Genomic DNA, 18,943 nt, shown 5'->3' on the forward strand with positions numbered 1-18,943 from the left:
AGTCCCCAATCCTTTTTGGAAGGAACTCCAGAAATTAGTTATAAACTGAGCACCTCTATCTAAGATAATAGATATAGGGACACCATGAAGTCATATTATCTCCTTAATGTAAAGCCTTGCATAATCCTCTGCTGAATGTGTAGTCTTGACAGGCAAAAAATGGGCTGATTTTGTAAGTCTATCAACAATAACCCATATAGAATCGAACTTACGCTGGGTACGAGGTAAGCCTATGATGAAACCATATTAATCACTTCCCATTTCCAATTTGGAATCTCTATATCCTACAATAAATAACCCACCAGGTTTCTGATGCTCAATCTTAACCTGCTGACAATTAGGGCACTGAGAAACAAGCTCTGCTATATCCTTCTTCATTCTGTCCCACCAGTATGTTCCTCCGATATCATGATACATCTTTGTCGCCCCTGGATGAATAGAATAATGAGAATAGTGAGCTTCTCCCATAACCTACTGGCGCAACCTTGCCATATTAGGAACATATAATCGACCTCGATATCTGAGGACTCCATCTCCTACAATCTCAAATGGTGTATTCTCTTTTTGAGGCGATGTATCTCTATAATGAGCTAGCATAGGATCCTCATACTGGCATTACTTCACTTCAGTTACTAAAGAGGATGTTGACGTGTCCTGAATAGTAACTCTGGTATCACCTGAGTCGAGTAATCGAACACCAAGACTAGCTAGATGATGAATCTCATAGGCTATACCACACTTCTCTGGCTGTAAATATGACAGGCTACCTATAGATCTATGGTTGAGGGCGTCAGCTACTACATTCGCCTTCCCTGAATGGTATAAAATATCAACGCCATAGTCTTTCAGTAACTCCAACCATCTCCTTTGGCGTAAATTCAATTCCTTTTGCTTGAAGATATATTGAAGACTCTTATGATCCATATAGATATCAACATGAATGCTATACAAATAGTGCCTCTACATCTTTAGTGTATGAATCACCGCGGCTAACTCTAAATCATGGGTCGGGTAATTCTTCTCGTGCTTTCTTAGTTGTCTAGAAGCATAAGTTACAACCTTACCATGCTGCATCAGTACACAACCCAATCCAATGCCCGAAGCGTCACAATAGATAGCATAACCATCGGTACCCTCTAGGAGTGTCAGAACCGGTGCTAAAGTCAATCTGTCCTTCAATGCTTGGAAACTCTGCTCACAAGCACCAGTCCACTGAAACTTAGTTGCCTTCTGAGTCAACTTTGTCAATGGTTCTGAAAGAGAAGAAAAGCCCTCTACAAATCTCCTCTAATAACTTGCCAAACCTAGGAAGCTACGAACCTCTGTCGGTGTCGTGGGTCTAGGCCAAGTCTTCACTGCCTCAATCTTCTGTGTATCAACCCGAATACCCTCACCTAAAATAATATGTCCAAGGAAAGCTACAGAATTCACATTTGGAGAATTTTGTGCACGACTTCCTTTCTTGTAGAACTATGAGTACAGTACGCAAATGATTTGCATGCTTAGCCTCTGAACGAGAATAAACCAAAATATCATCTATAAATGCAATCACAAATAGATCTAGAAAGGGTTTGAACACACGGTTCATCAAGTCCATGAATACTAATGGGCCATTAGTCAAACTGAACAACATAACACGAAACATAAAGTGCTCGTATCTGGTCCTGAATGTTGTCTTCAGAATATATTTCTCTCTAACCCTTACCTAATGGTACCCTAACCTTAAGTCTATCTTCGAGAAACTCCTGGCACCCTGTAACTGATCAAATAAATCATCAATCCTCGGGAGCGGGTACGTATTCTTGATCGTCGCCTTATTCAACTGTCTGTAATCATACACATCCACAAGGAACCATCTTTCTTTCTCACAAATAACACAGTTGCTCCCCACGGTGATGTACTGGGTCTGATAAAGCCTATTTCAAGTAAATCCCTCCGTTGTTCTTTCAACTCTCTCAGATATGCAGGTGCCATTCTATAAGGAGGATTAGATATTGGCTGAGTATCTGGTAATGTGTCAATAGCAAACTCAATCTCCCTCTCTGGCGGAAGACCTGAAAGCTCATCGGGAAAAATATCGGGAAACTCATTAACCACCGGGATAGATTGAAGGGATGGTGACTCTGCTTTCACATCCAGTACCCAAACTAAGTGATAATTATAGCCCTTTCTGATCATCGTCCTTGTCTTGAGATAGGAAATAAACCTACCTCTTGGCGATGCAGTATTACCTTTCCACTCCAGAATTGGCTCCCCTGGAAACTGGAACCGAACAATCTTTGATCTACAATCAACGTTATCATAACAAGAAGCCAACCAATCCATACCCATTATAACATCAAATTCCACCATATCTAACTCAATCAGGTCTGCTACTATAGAATGATGAACTACTACTATACAGTCTTTATATACCCGTCTAGCTATCACTGGATCCCCAACATGTGTAGACATCTCAAAAGGTTCAATCAACTCAGGTTCTATCCCAAACTTACTAGCAACCAATAGAGTGGCGTACGATAAGGTGGAACCTGGATTAATCAATGCATATACATCATATAAGGAGACTGATAATATACCTGTAACAACATCAGGTGATGACTCATGATCCTGTCGACCCGCTAAGGCATAGATATGATTCTGAGGACTGCTTGAGCTAGATGCTCCACTTCTGCCTCTACCACTACCAGCTGGTGCCTGTGAAACTTGCCCAGGGGGGCGTACTGATGATGACGAACTAGCTATAGATCTCGATGGCTGAACTATACCTGCACCACCTCTCGTTGGACAATCTCTCATAACGTGGCCTGGATAACCACAAGTATAGCAAACACCCAAACCTACAAGGCACTTCCTGTCATACTGCTTACCACACTGAGCACATCGTGGCAAGGGTGGCCTCATCTGACTTGAATCACCCCTATACTGAGAACTAGACGCCCTGGAACTCTGACTGGGCCCTGAATATGTGGAACAATCAAATCTCCTACCAGCAAACTGAGGGGGTACACTAGCCGATGTCTGGGCTCAATACCTCGGGTACTGGTGTCTCTAACCACCTCGAAACTCACTAGAAGGACCTAAAAATCTCGCTCTCTTACTCTCGCCCCTATCATGCTCATGATCGGCCCTCTGCTTCTGCTTACGCTCCTCTACACCCTGAGCGTATGCTTGAATATGAGAAATATCAATGCCTGGATGAAGTGAGACCAACATACAGTCATTAAGCAGGTACGTCTCCAACCCCATCATGAACCGGTGAACCTGATCCTCCATCTTAGCTACAATGGTGGAAGCATACCTAGCCAAAGAATCAAACTGAAGGTTGTACTCCCGAACACACATATTACCTTGTCGAAGGATCAAAAACCTATCAACTCTGGCCCGTCTAAGCTCTGGTGAAAAATAATGATGAAGAAAAGCTTCCGTAAACTCCTTCCATACTGCTGGAAGGGCATCCTCACCTATGGACAACTCCCAAGACTCGTACCAATTAACTGCAACATCTCGAAGTCTATAGGAAGCTAGCTCAATAGACTCGGTTGCAGTGGCCTTCATTACCCTCAAAGTTCTCTGCATCCTATCAATAAATACCTGAGGGTCCTCATTTTGATCTGCTCCAGTGAATACGAGAGGGTCCAAATTAATGAAATCGCTAACCCTCGCACTGATGGCCCTATCTGCATGACCAATACCTACCTCCTGGCGACGAGCCTATGCAGCTACTAATCGGGTCAATAGCTGAATAACATCTCTCATCTCCTAACCTAGTGCATCTAGCTGAGGAACTATGGGTATTGGGGCTGGCGCTGGAGCTGGTGCCCCTCGGATCTCCTTCGAAGAGGGTAGGGTATGTGAAGTCTGAGATGGAGTCTCATCATGTGACTCTCCCTGAGCCCTGGTAACTCATGGCGCTCGACTTGTAGTCTCATCATCCACGGACTTGCCCTTCTGGGCGGCTGTAGCCTTCTTGGGAGAGTAACATCCTATACGTCCTACAACCTCTTGTTTATAAGTGTGGTGTACAACACTCTCATAAACAAGACTCTACTAGACACGGTCTGTAGACAACCCTAGGATGGAATTGCTCTGATAACACTTTTGTCACGACCCAAACCGAGGGGATGTGACGAGTGCCCAGGTGCTACCTATCAAACACCCCTAAGCATATGTCTAAGATATAAACATGAAATAAGTGTAGGTCATGCCTAACGTCGGGAAATAAACTACCGATTCATCTGAACAACATATATATATATATATATATATATATATATATATATGGTAAGGCGAGTCGACAAGGCCACATACTATCCAACTATACATGATTATCTACAGACCTCTAACAGAGTGTACAACTGTATAGAGGATGGGAGTGGGGCCCTTCATACCCATATATATAAGTATCTGACCAAAACTCAATAGCAGCTCCGGATCAAATGGAGCACACCAACTCTCTCTGAGCAAAGATCCTAAGATGGGGGATCGACACCATGTCTACCTACACATGCGGCTTGAAACACAGCCCCCCAGGAAATAGGGGCGTTAGTACGAATAATATACCGAGTATGTAAGGCATAAAAATTATTATATAGCAGACATGAAAAAAACATGGAGTAAAGGACTCAACCTGTAAGTTTGAATATATTTGTGAATTGTGAAACATTTATAATGTCATGCATATGTGTATAAATGTCATATCATGCATAGGTATATGCGTACATAATATCATCAAGCCTCTGAGGGCATCCCATCATATCCTCTCAGCCTCTATGGGCAAAATCATAAATGTATACCAGCCGATCAGGTGGTGGTGGTGCATATATAACGTCATAACCTTTCCCCATATCCCATATACATATAATATGCACGTATATAACGTCATCTTGTCATGGGTCAATGTACATGTATAAATGAATGCAATGCAGAGTGAAGTAAGTCAATTAGATCACTCGGATAAGCTTTATCAACTTACATATTTTCTTGAGACCCATGAACAGAAGATATAATAATAAGATACATGGGGAATCAACAACATAGCACTCCTAGTGCTTCTATGAATAGAGATATTTATGAAAGTTGTGCGTTTGCTCGTTTCATTTGTATCGTATGGATCATGCCAAAAGGAAAGAAGGGATAGCCTTAACATACCTCAAGTCGTCAATACAACTCAACAACAAGCTTATGACAACTAGCGCGCCAACCCTATAACAAAGAAATGCATGTACAACTTAGATGACAGTGGTATATCACGTATCTCAAATGATAACTCGATTCTAAAATAAAACGGGCAGCATTTCCCCTGATTACACTGCTCCCTCAAGCCTACTATAGGCGAGATACAAACACACTATAATCAGCATCTCAAAAACAACCCAACTACAATTCGGGACATTCAATACAACAAAACCCCCAAATATACCATAACATACCCAATCAATAAGTTATCAATTAACCTGAAATTGCAACAACGAGCGACCAGCCTACTACCCTACCACATGTGGCATTTCTCCATGCCCTTCATCCTTCCAAACTCTATAAATCAGTAGCACAATAGTCCAACACGAGTGGACTACAAAACAGTCCACTAAAAGTGAAATAAATCTAACTCACGGCTTCCGATCACTGTCCCGTGAGTTCTAAATATTAGAAAATGAATTTATCAACCTTCCTTGATATTTAAACACTTAAATACAGAAATTAGGCATTTAATTAACTATTAAATACATTCCAAAACTCAAACTACAAAAAAAATAGAAGCGATATAGCGATACTTACATCGTAGGGATCGTTATGATATTATCGCTTCTCGATTTCGTACTCGGGATGTTAGTATTCTTTTAAACACTATTAGAGAGCTCAATGACAGGTTTTATGGTGTTATTTGTTCTGGTTCTATGTAAAAATGAAGAGAGAGACGATTTAAGATATATATATATATATATCAACTTTTGAAAAGTCAAAGAGGTGCTAGCTTGGCACCCTCTCATTCGCCCATCTTCCGACGCTTATATCTGTTTATCCGAATGTCGTATGAATAAACAGTTAAGAGCGTTGGAAACTAAATTCCAAGGCCTTCAATTTGGTATATAATATGTGCTAAAAATACCTCATATAGCACACGAAATTCATTTCTCAAAAAGCTCTATTACAAGGCAAATCCTTAGTCGATTTTTTCGCAACTTAAATCCGACTTTTTCCAAACTTTATATTTTCTATCAAAACATCATATATAGTAATATTTTGACTTTAAAATCATTTAAATCATGATTAAAAAGTCTCATATTCATTATACGTCACTGTGGGACGCACATGATGTAACAGTACGGCCCGATCTAGAGTGTCGTGTACACTGCCGAAGGACGTGCGACACAATCCATAGATACATCTATACTGCCAAGGCGTTCGGCCTGATCCACAAGAAAGGAGGACATTCTCTTATGTACCTCCGGAATGAGAATATATATTATAAGATTAACACATAAGGATGTACAATATCTATTAACAATTAAATATTTTGCACAAAAATTCAAGTATGTGAAACTTCAGTCTTTTTAGTAATTCCTCTAATAATTTACGATATGGTTCCATTACTTTAATAATATATAGGATATAATTATCACAAGTAATTCATGCTTTAAGTCCTAAACTACCCGGACATAGCATAATTAGTAGCTACGTACGGACTCTCGTCACCTCGTGCGTATGTAGCCCCCATAATTAGCAACAATTATAAATTTAAATCACCTATGAGTTAAATTCTCTCTTACAAGGTTAGACATGAGACTTACCTTATCTCAAAGTCCACTTCCCTATCACAACGTCACGTTAAAGTCTCAATTTGATGCCGAAAAATTCGAAACTATCCAAATGTTATACAAATAATTAATACATATTCAATAATTCGAAATTAGACTATTAAATTAATTACCCGACCCTAAATGGTAAAATTCCTAAAATTCAACCCGGGACCACGTGCCCGGATTCTGAAGATTTTCGGTGTAAATCGTTACCCATAATCTCAGAAACTCAAATATACAATTTTCATCTAATTCTATAATCATTTTCGTGGTTAAAATCTCATTTTTATCGAAACCTAGGTTTTTCATCTAAACTCATGATTTCCAGGATTTCCAGGTTATAATCTACCCATAATCTTGTATTTAACTCAAAGTGTGTAGAATTAACGTACCTTCAAGTTTCTAGTTGAAATCCCCTCTCAAAAATCTCCAAAGATCGTCCAAGAATGAAGAAATGAGCAAAAATGCTCAAACCCCCATTTTAAACACTCAATGCCCAACGATCTTCGCGCCCGCGATGGGAAACGCCACACCTGCGATGATTTCTTCACACCTGTGGTCTTTGTACCCGTGGCAAAACTCTCAAGCCTGTGATGGATTTCTTCGCGCCTGCGGTTTTCGCACCCGCGCCTACGATGTCCGCGCCTGCGATGTCCATTCCTGCGATGGTTTTCTTCGTGCCTGTGGTGTTCGCACCCGCGGCAAAATTCTTTGCGCCCGTGGTGCCTAGCCAGCCCATGCATTTCTTCTTCTGCGACTCATGCATCGCTTCCGCGAGCTCGCACATGCGGCTGTCCAAGCGCATGTGCGATTGCACCAGAAGCTGGGAGCTTCAGCTGTTGCTCTCCAAGTTCAAACTTAGTCCGAGCCTTGTCTGGTTAACACTCGAGGCCTCCAGGGCCCCGTCTGAACATACCAACAAGTTTGAAATCATAAAACGGACTCACGCAAACCCTCGGAACGCGTAAAACAACATCAAAACTAAGAATCATACCTCAAAGCAAAATTGATTCAACTTAGAAATTTCAAATTCTTCAAACTTACTCCAAACGCGCCGAAACATACTTAAACTACTCGGAATGACACCAAATTATGCGTGCAAATCCTAAATGACATTACGGACCTACTCCAACTTTCGGAATCGGAATCCGAACCCGATATCAAAAAGTTCACTCCCGGTCAAACTTCTTAAAAACCTTCACATTTCTAACTTTCGTCAAATGACCTACGGACCTCCAAATTAACATCCAGATGCTATCCTAAGACCATAATCACCATACGGAGCTATTCTCAGGCCCGGAATCCCAAACAAACATTGATAACATTAAAATACACTTCAACCCAAATTTATAAAAATTCTTCCAAAATGTCAACTTTCCACAATAAGTGTCGTAAAGCTTCCGGGTCATCCAAAACCCGATACGGACATACTCCCAAGTCCACAATCATCATCCGAACTTATTGGAACCTTCAAATCCCGATTATGAGGTCGTTTACTCAAAAGTCCAACCTTAGTCAATTATTCCAACATAAAGCTTCCTAAGTGAGGAATGTTTTCCAAATCAAGTCCGAACTTTCCGAAATTAAATTCCGACCACACGTGCAAGCCACAATACCTGAAGTGAAGCTTCTCAAGGCCTCAAACCACAGAATGACGCGTTAGGGATCAAAACAACCAATCGAGTCGTTACAGCATACTTCCCTTTCTTGTGTTTCTATATATTCTCATCAATCCATCCATATTTTTTGATACCATGGCAATTTCTTCTTCAAGAGATTCTAGGTCATCATCAATACCATTTTCAAGTCCTTTATTTGTAGTTTTTAAGGTAACTCTTTTCTACTTTTCTTCCTGACTTGTTTTATTGAGATGAGTTTTATCGAATGCTATAAGATATCCTTGTGGTTCATCATATGAAAGTTTGTTTAGATAATGAGATTTGAGGGTAACTGTCACGACCCAATTTCACCTATAGGTCGTAATGATGCCCAACACTACAGCTAGGCAAGCCAACTTAATAACTTAAGCATATATTGACAAAATTTAAAACCAAGAAAAATAATAAAACCCAAATTCTACCAATGTGTGTGTCAAGACCTGGTGTCACAAGTGTATGAGCATCTAGTAGCTTATACAAAACCTCAAATACTGTTTGAAATAAAATAGACAGAATGAAAAATACAAGGAGAGACACTAGTAGCTGCAGAACGGCTCAGAAAGGTAGCTCACCACTATGCCCCTGGATAGCGTGGGTGTAAGACGATAGGTCCCCCACTAGTACTTGCCCCAGGTCCTGCACAAAAAGTGCAGCAACTGTAGTATGAGTACGTAAACAACGTGTACCCAGTATGTATCAAGCTTAATCTCGAAGTGGTAGAGACAAGATGGCCGACTTTGACACTCACTATAGGTAAATAATAATAATTGAAATAAAACTAGAATATATCAATAATTTATTTAACCAGCAGAAATAATTAAATTTCTTTCAAAATGCAATAATTCTCAATATATTAATTAAATTCCTTCAATTCAAATAATTTCCAATTTATCAATTAATCTCATTTACAAGAATAACAATTAATTCCTTAACAATCAGGAATAATAATTCATTAAATTTCAAGGATTCTCCAATTTATCAATTAGCTTCGCAAGCTGAAATAACTATTAAAGTATCGTGTAATTATTATTATTAAGCACGATTTCTGTCGAGGACGTACGACCCGATCCAAAGTGTCGTGTACACTGTTGAGGGACGTGCAGCACGATCCATAGATGCATCTATCCTGCCGAGGCGTTCGGCCCGCTTCACAAGAAAGGAGGACATTTTCTTATGTACCTCCGGAAGGAGAGTATATTTATTATAAGATAAATTCGGGAGGAAGAACAATTTCTTTTAATAATTAATTAATTTAAACAGAAAATCCAGCATACAAGATTTTCATCCTTTAATAACTTTATCTAACAATTCACAATATATTCATATATATCCATTAATATTAATTAAACAAAGAATATAATGTATACAAGTAATTCATGCTTTGAGTCCTAACCTATCCGGACTTTAACATTAATAGTAGCTACGCACGGACTCTCGTCACCTTGTGCATACGTAGCCCTCGCAATTATCAATAATTATTCAATTTATTCCCTATGAGGTAATTTCCCCCTCACAAGATTAGACAAGAGACTTACCTTGTCTTGCTCCAATTTAATTCACTAGATCGCCTTTTCCACGATTATCCAACTCTGTCTAGCTCGAATCTAGCCAAAATAATTTGATAAAATCACTAAAAATTATAGGAATCAATTCATTAAGAAAATGATACATTTTCAATAAAAATTTCGAAATTAATTAAAAAATATCTGTGGGACCCACGTCTCGAAATCCGGAGAAAGTTACGAAATATGAACACCCACTCAACCACGAGTCTACCCATACCAAAATCACTAAATTCCGATAACAATTCGGCCCTCAAATCCTCAAATCTATCCAAGAGAGTTTTCAAACTTTTCCAACTCAATTCACCAATTAAATGATAAAAACAATGATTGATTCGGGTAATATAACCAATATTGAGTAAAGAACACTTACCCCATTGTTTTCTCTGAAAATCTCCCAAAAATCGCCTAAATCCTAGCTCCAAATCGTTAAAAATGGAAAATGGGAACTTAAACTCTCTGCCCAGTGCTTTCTTCTACGCGATCGCGAACTTCCTCACGCGATCGCATAGCACAAATGTTTTTGCCCAAACATTAACCCTACGCGATCGCATCAAGTCCCACGCGATCGCGATTCACCAGGTTACGACTCTACGCGATCGCATAGCACAACGTGTGGCCCAGCTTCCTCTCAAGTTTTCTACGCGATCGCAAACAATGACATGCGATCGCGATACACACTGGCCAATCCTACGCGATGGTGGACGTATCCACATGATAGCAGTGAACAAATTCCCAGCTGCCCAAATTAACCCTACGCGATCGCATAGAATAAATCCACCTCTACCTAAATTACTCTACGCGATCGCAGATCAACTTATGCGATCGCGTATAAGGATACCAGAAGAAAATACCAGCAGCTATCAGCAGTGTTCCAAAGACCAAAAGTGATCTGTTAGTCGTCCGAAATTCACCCGAGCCCCTCGGGACATCAACCAATTATAACAACAAGTCCCAAAACATCATACGAACTTAGTCGAACCCTCAAATTACACCAAACAATGCTAAAACCACGAATCATCCCTCAATTCAAGTTTAATGAAACTTAAGATTTCCAACTTCTACATTATGTACCGAAACCTATCAATTCAAGTCCGATTGATCTAATATTTTGCACACAAGTCATAAATAACATAACAGAGCTATGAAAATTTTCGAAACCGGATTCCAACCCCGATATCAAAAAGTCAACTCCCCGATCAAACCTCCAAACTTAAATTCTTGTTTTAGCCATTTCGAGCCTATTTTAACTACGGACTTTCAAATAAAATTCCGAATACGCTCCCAAGTCCAAAATCACCATACAGAGCTATTGGAACCATCAAATCCCGATTCCGGGGTCGTTTTCTCAAAATATTGACCAAAGTCAAACTTGCCTTTTCTAAGGCTAACTTAAGGAACCAAGTGTTCCGATTTCAACTCAAACGCTTCAAAATCCCGAACCAACCATCCCCTCAAGTCTATAATCATTAAAAGCACATACGAGAAATTTTATTTTAGGGAACGGGGTTCTAAAAGTTAAAATGACCGGTCAGGTCATTACATTCTCCACCTCTTAAACAAACATTCGTCCTCGAGCGGGTTTAGAATAATACCTGGAGTGCTAAATAAGTGTGGATATTTGCTCCGCATGTCCTCCCCGGCCTCCCAAGTCGCTTCCTCAACTGGTTGGCCCCTCCACTGGACCTTTACTGCAGAAATCCTCTTGGACCTCAACAAGCGAACTTGTTTATCAACAATGGCAAATGGCTCTTCTTCATAACCCAAACTCTTATCTAGCTGAACTGTGCTGAAGTCCAACACATGTGATAGGTCAGCATGATACTTCCGGAGCATAGATACATGGAAAACCGGATGAACTCCCGATAGACTGGGAGGCAATGCAAGCTTATAAGCAACCTCCCCAACTCGTCTCAACACCTCAAATGGGCCTATAAACCTTGGGCTCAACTTGCCCTTCTTTCCAAATCTCATAATTCCCTTCATCGGCGAAACCTTCAAGAGAACTTTTTCACCTACCATAAATGATAAATCACGCGCTATCTGATTCACGTAACTCTTCTGTCTGGACTGTGCTGTACGAAGTCGCTCCTGAATCAACTTTACCTTTTCCAAGGCATCCTTCATCAAATCAGTACCATATAACTTAGCCTCACGGGGCTCAAACCATCCGATGGGTGAACGACATCGACGGCCATATAAAGCCTCAAATGGAGCCATCTCTATGTTGGATTGGTAACTGTTACTATAAGCAAACTCGGCCAAGGCAGGAAACGATCCCACTGACCTACAAAGTCAATCACGCATGCCCTGAGCATATCCTCCAAAATCTGAACTGACCGCTCTAACTGCCCGTCGGTCTGAGGATGAAAGGCTGTGTTGAGCTCTACACGGGTCCCTAATTCACTCTGTACTGCTCACCAGAAATGTGAAGTAAACTGAGGGCCTCTATCTGATATGATAGAAATTGGCACACCGTGCAACCGAACTATCTCCTGAATATAAATCTAGGCCAACCTCTCTGAAGTATACGTAGTCACAACAGGAATAAAGTGTGCCGACTTGGTCAGCCTATCAACAATCACTCAAACTGCATCAAACTTCCTCAAGGTCCGAGGCAACCCAACTACGAAGTCCATATTAATTCGTTCCCATTTCCACTCTGGTATAGCCATCTGCTGAAGTAGGCCACCTGGCCTCTGGTTCTCATATTTAACTTGCTGGCAATTTAGACACCTAGCTACATACTCAACTATGTCCTTTTTCATTCGTCGCAACCAATAATGCTGCCTCAAGTCACGATACATCTTTGTAGCACCTAGATGAATAGAATACCGAGAACTGTGTGCCTCCTCAAGGATCTTTTTCCTCAGTTCATCCACATTAGGAACACACAGATGATCCTGGAGTCACAGAACACCATCCGCACCAAGAGTAACTTTCTTGGCACCACCTCGTAGTACCGTTTCTCGAAGAACCATTAAGTGTGGATCATCATACTAGCAAGCCTTGATCTGCTCAAATAGTGAAGACTGTGCTATGACACATGCAAGAACTCGGCTGGGCTCTGAAATATCTAGTTGTAGAAGTCTGTTGGCCAAGGACTAGATATCTAAAGCTAATGGCCTCTCTTCTGCTGAAATGAAAGCCAAACTACCCATACTCTCCGCCTTTCTACTCAAGGCATCTGCAACTACATTTGCTTTACCTAGATGATATAGGATAGTAATATCATAATCTTTTAGTAATTCTAGCGATCTGCGCTGCCTCAAATTTAGGTCCCTCTGCTTGAACAAATGCTGCAAACTGCGATGATCAGTATAAACTTCACAGGACACCCCAAAAAGATAATGCCTCCAAATCTTAAGAGCGTGAACAATCGCACCTGACTCCAAATCATGTACCGGATAATTTTGTTCATGGGGCTTCAGCTGACGTGAAGCATATGCAATAACTCGCCCTTCCTGCATCAATACACAGCCCAAGCCGACGCGTTAAGCGTCACAATACACTGTATACATTCCCGAACCGGAGGGTAACACTAACACTGGCGCTGTAGTCAATGATATCTTGAGCTTCTGAAAGCTTGCCTCACAATCATAGGACCATCGGAACTGAACTCCCTTCTGGGTTAATTTGGTCAAAGGTGCTTCAATAGATGAAAAACCTTCCACGAATCGACGATAATAACCTGCTAAACCCAGAAAACTCCTTATCTCAGTCGCTGAAGTGGGACGATGCCTATTCTGAACTGCCTCAATCTTTTTGGGATCAGCCTTAATACCTTCGCCCGATACAATATGTCCCAAAAATGCTACAGACTCTAGCCAAAACTCACATTTAGAGAACTTAGCATATAGCTTTTGTTCCAGCAATGTCTGAAGCACTACTCTCATATGCTGCTCATGTTCCTCCTTATAGCGCGAGTAGATCAAAATGTCATCAATGAAGACAATGACAAATGAATCAATATATGGCCTAAATACCGTGTTCATCAGATACATAAATACTGCCGGGGCATTAGTTAAACCGAAATACATTACCAAAAACTCATAATGACCATATCTAGTACGAAAAGCAGCTTTCGGAACATCCAAATCTTGAATCTTCAACTGATGATATCCCGACCTCAAGTCGATCTTAGAGAACACCATAGCACCCTGCAACTGGTCAAGTAGGTGATCAATACGCGGCAACGGGTACTTGTTCTTAATAGTAACTTTGTTCAATTGGCGATAATCAATACACATTCGCATTGTGCCATCTTTCTTCTTCACAAATAATACTGGTGCACCCCAAGGCGATACACTCGGTCTGACAAGCCCTTTGGCTAGTAACTCCTCAAGTTGTTCTTTCAACTCTTTCAATTCTTTCGGAGCCATGCGATACGGTAGAATAGATATATGCTGAGTATCTGGAGCCAAGTCAATACAAAAATCAATATCACGATCAGGTGGCATACCTAGAAGATTTGAAGGAAATACATCTGAGAACTCCTGAACTACTGGCACTGAATCAATAGCCGGAGTCTCTGCAGTAGTATCCCGAACATAGGCTAGATAAGCCAAACAATCCTTCTCAACCATGTGTTAAGCCTTTGTAAAAGAAATAACCTGATTAAATGAACTAACCGACGAACCCTTCCACTCCAGCCTAGGCAAAGATGGAATAGCTAAGGTAACAGTTTTGGCATGATAATCTAGAATAGCATGATATTGAGATAACTAGTCCATACCCAGAATAATTTAAAAATCAGTCATCTCGAGTAATAAGAGATCTGCATTATTTTCATAACCACTGAATGTAATAATACACGACCGGTAGATCTGGTTCACAATAACAGAATCGCCTACATGAGTGGACACATAACACAGGAGTACTCAAGGACTCACTAGAAACACCCAGGAATGGAGCAAATAGAGATGACATATATGAATACGTAGTTCCTGGATTAAATAATACTGAGGCATCTTTGCCGCAAACAGAAATAATACCTGTAATCACAGCATCTGAGACCTCTGTATCTGTTCTAGCCGAAAAAGCATAGAACCGAGCTGGAGCGCCAACTGGTTGGCCTCTGCCTGGCTGACCTCCACCTCTAGGATGGCCCCTACCCACCTGTCCTCCACCTCTTGGTGGTCGGACTACTGGTGGAGCAACTGGTCCGGTAAGCATAGGCTGCTGACCCTGCTGTATTGGTCTACCCCGAAGCCTGGGGAAAATCTTCGTATGTGACTGGGATCCCCGTACTCATAACAACTCTTCGGTGCGATGGGCTGCTGACTAAGTGTCTGGACCTGGGGAACTGAATACCCACTGGGAGGACCCTGAATAGCTGGTGGGCGGTAGGAACTCTCTGGTATAGCACTGAGATAAGGTCGCACTGGAGCACCTCGAGGAGGTGGTGGTGCTGGAAATGGGGGTCTGCTGGATTGGCTCCTCACGATTTGACCTTTTCCCCCAGACGGAGCACCTCTGAACTCTCCAGAGTACCTGAACCGATTATCTCTCATAATCTGCTCTTGGCTCTGCTGACGCACACCCTCAATCCTCCAGACTATCTCCACAACTAGCTCAAAAGAAGTACCCATCTCAACCTCTCGAGCCATAGTGGCCTGAATGCCAGTATGTAAATCGGCTACAAACCTCCGCACTCTCTCCGCCTCAGTAGGGAGTATCATAAGTGCATGGTGAGATAATTCAGAAAACCTTGCCTCATAATCGATCACTGACATCTGACCCTACTGGAGCTGCTCAAACTGAAACCGCAACTCTTCCCTTTGGGAGAGTGGAATATACCTATCCAGGAAGATACGGGTAAACCTATCCCAAGTCATGGGAGGAGAATCTGCTGGTCTGCCAAGAATATAAGACTGCCACCATTTACGGGCTCTGCCCTCTAGCTGAAAAGTAGCAAAGTCTACCCCATGAGACTCCAATATCCTCATGTTATGCAGTCTATCCCTGCAACGATCAATGAAGTCATGTGGATCCTCATGTAGCTCACCCCCAAAGACAGGAGGATGTAGTCTAGTCCATCTGTCCAATAGTTTCTGAGGATCAGCAGCTACAGCTGGCCTGGGCTCGGGTGTAGCTGTTGCCACTAGTTGGGCTCTACCCACGGGTAGTGCACCCTGGGTCTGATATACAGCAGCTGCCTGTCCATGAGCCTGCGCGGTACGGGTATGTTCTCCCCCGCCCGATTGAGATGTGGCTGGGTCTGCTGGAAATAAACCGGCTAGAGTCATATTGTCCATGAACCGCAGCATACGACCCATGACATCCTAAAATCCAGGTGTAGATGTGAAATCCACCGGTGCTGGCTCTGCCACAGGCACCTCATCCTGTTCCTCAATAACGGGGTTCCCTGCTGGACCCACTGGCGGCATAACTGGGGTAGTCCCGGGATGTCCTCGCCCTCTACCACGGGCTGGAGCCCTCCCTCGGCCTCGGCCTCTAGCAACTGGGGGAGTAGCTCTTCCCTGGTCTGGAACCTCATTCGAGCGCGTTCTCACCATCTATGAGAGAATAAGAGACGGACATTTAGAACTACATCAATTACACGATGGAAAATGAAGAAAGGTAATTTCCTAACACCCTATAGCCTCTCGAAGATGAGTACAGACGTCTCCGTACCGATCCGTAAGACTCTATTAGGCCTGCTCATACCTTGTGAGACCTACGTGAACCTAGTGCTCTGATACCATGTTGTCACAACCTAATTTCACCTATAGATCATGATGGCGCCCAACAATACAGCTAGGCAAGACAACTAAATAACTTAAGCATATATTGACAAAATTTAAAACCAAGAAAAATAATAAAACCCAAATTCTACCAATGTGTGTTCCAAGACCTAGTGTCACAAGTGTATGGGCATCTAGTAGATTATACAAAACCTCAAATACTGTCTGAAATAAAATAGACAGAATGAAAAATACAATGAGAGACACTAGTAGCTGCAGAACGGCTCAGAAAGGCATCTCACCACTATGCCCCTTGATAGCGTGGGTGTAAGACGATAGGTCCCCCACTATTACTTGCCTCAGGTCCTGCACAAGAAGTGTAGTATGAGTACGTAAACAACGTGTACCCAGTAAGTATCAAGCCTAATCTCAAAGTGGTAGAGACGAGATGGCCGACTTTGACACTCACTATGGGTCAATAATAATAATTGAAATAAAACTAGAATATATAAATAATTTATTTAACCAGCAGAAATAATTAAATTTCTTTTAAATGCAACAATTCTCAATATATTAATTAAATTCCTTCAATTCAAATAATTTTCAATTTATCAATTAATCTCATTTACAAGAATAACAATTAATTCCTTAACAAGTAGGAATAATAATTCATTAAATTTCAAGGATTCTCCAATTTATCAATTAGCTTCGCAAACTGAAATAACTATTAAAGTATCGTGTAATTATTATTATTATTAAGCACGATTTCTATCGAGGACGTACGACCCGATCCAGAATATCGTGTACACTACCGAGGGACGTGCGGCACGATCCATATATGCATCTATCCTGCCGAGGTGTTCGGCCCGCTCCACAAGAAAGGAGGACATTTTCTTATGTACCTCCGGAAGGAGAGTATATTTATTATAAGATAAATTCCGGAGGAAGAACAATTTCTTTTAACAATTAATTAATTTAAACAGAAAATCAAGCATATAAGATTTCCATCCTTTAATAACTTTATCTAACAATTCACAATATATTCATATATATCCATTAATATTAATTAAATAAAGAATACAATGTACGCAAGTAATTCATGCTTTGAGTCTTAAACTACCCGGACTTTAACATTAATAGTAGCTACGCACGGACTCTCGTCTTAAACTACCCGGACTTTAACATTAATAGTAGCTACGCACGGACTCTCGACACCTCTTGTGTACGTAACCCCCGCAATTAGCAACAATTATTCAATTTAATCCCTATCAGGTAATTTTCCCCTCACAAGATTAGACAAGAGACTTACCTTGTCTTGCTCTAATTTAATCCACTAGAAAGCCTTTTCCACGATTATCCTACTCTGTCTGGCTCGAATCTAGCCAAAATAATTCGATACAATCACTAAATATTATAGGAATCAATTCTATAAGAAAATGCTACATTTTTAATAAAAATTCTGAAATTAATTAAAAATTCATCCGTGGGACCCACGTATTGGAATCCGGCGAAAGTTACAAATTAATTGCGAACTTCCTCACGCGATCGCGTAGCACAAATTTTTCTGCCCAAACATTAACCCTACGCGATCGCATCAAGTCCCACGCGATCGCGATTCACCAGGTTCCGACTCTACATTATCGCATCCCTCTTCACGCGATCGCGTGGCCCAGCTTCCTCTCAAGTTTCCCCTATGCAATCGCAAACAATGACACGCGATCGCAATATACACTGGCCAATCCTACGCGATCGCGGACGTATCCACGCGATCGCAATGAACAAATTCCCAGCTGCCCAAATTAACCATACGCAATCGCAACCCCATTCACACGATCGCGTAGAATAAATCCACCTCTGCCTAAATTACTCTACGCGATCGCAGACCAAATTACGCGATCGCGTATGAGGATACCAGAAGAAAATACCAACAGCTATCAGTAGTGTTCCAAAGGCAAAAAGTGATTCGTTAGTCGTCCGAAATTCACCTGAGCCTCTCGGGACCTCAACCAATTATACCAACAAGTCCCAAAACATCATACGAACTTAGTCGAACCCTGAAATCACGCCAAACAATGTTAAAATCATGATTCATCCCTCAATTCAAGCTTAATGAAACTTAAGATTTCCAACTTCTACATTATGTATCAAAACCTATCAATTCAAGTCCGATTGACCTCAAATTTTGTACACAGATCATAAATGACATAACGGAGCTATAAAAAATTTAGGAACCGGAT

General features: G+C 41.3%; 1 protein-coding gene across 1 annotated transcript; it reads right to left on the minus strand.

The window, feature by feature from the left end:
- Positions 1–246: 246 nt before the first annotated feature.
- LOC138896811 (uncharacterized) lies at positions 247–3,579 on the minus strand. Its single transcript, XM_070182149.1, has 8 exons — positions 3,102–3,579; positions 2,580–2,960; positions 2,328–2,531; positions 1,839–2,255; positions 1,321–1,394; positions 1,065–1,230; positions 678–812; positions 247–428 (listed from the first exon to the last, which is right to left on the minus strand). Exons 1-8 carry the CDS (start codon positions 3,577–3,579, stop codon positions 247–249), a joined length of 2,037 nt encoding a protein of 678 aa, XP_070038250.1.
- Between the last annotated feature and the right edge of the window lie 15,364 nt (positions 3,580–18,943).

This window comes from Nicotiana tomentosiformis, chromosome 8 (assembly GCF_000390325.3).
Source record: "Nicotiana tomentosiformis chromosome 8, ASM39032v3, whole genome shotgun sequence".
Classification (NCBI taxonomy): domain Eukaryota; kingdom Viridiplantae; phylum Streptophyta; class Magnoliopsida; order Solanales; family Solanaceae; genus Nicotiana; species Nicotiana tomentosiformis.

Bases quoted from the DNA above. Each gene is read 5' to 3' on its own strand.
- LOC138896811 (XM_070182149.1), bottom strand. From the start codon at position 3,579: ATGCAGAGAACTTTGAGGGTAATGAAGGCCACTGCAACCGAGTCTATT. The intron at 2,961-3,101 runs GTAAGAGAGCGA...CCACATATTCAG, and splicing joins TGAGCATGATAGGGGCGAGA to GGCCCAGTCAGAGTTCCAGG. The intron at 1,395-1,838 runs GTATGATTACAG...ATATTATTTTAG, and splicing joins AGATGGTTCCTTGTGGATGT to GTGAGGGTATTCGGGTTGAT.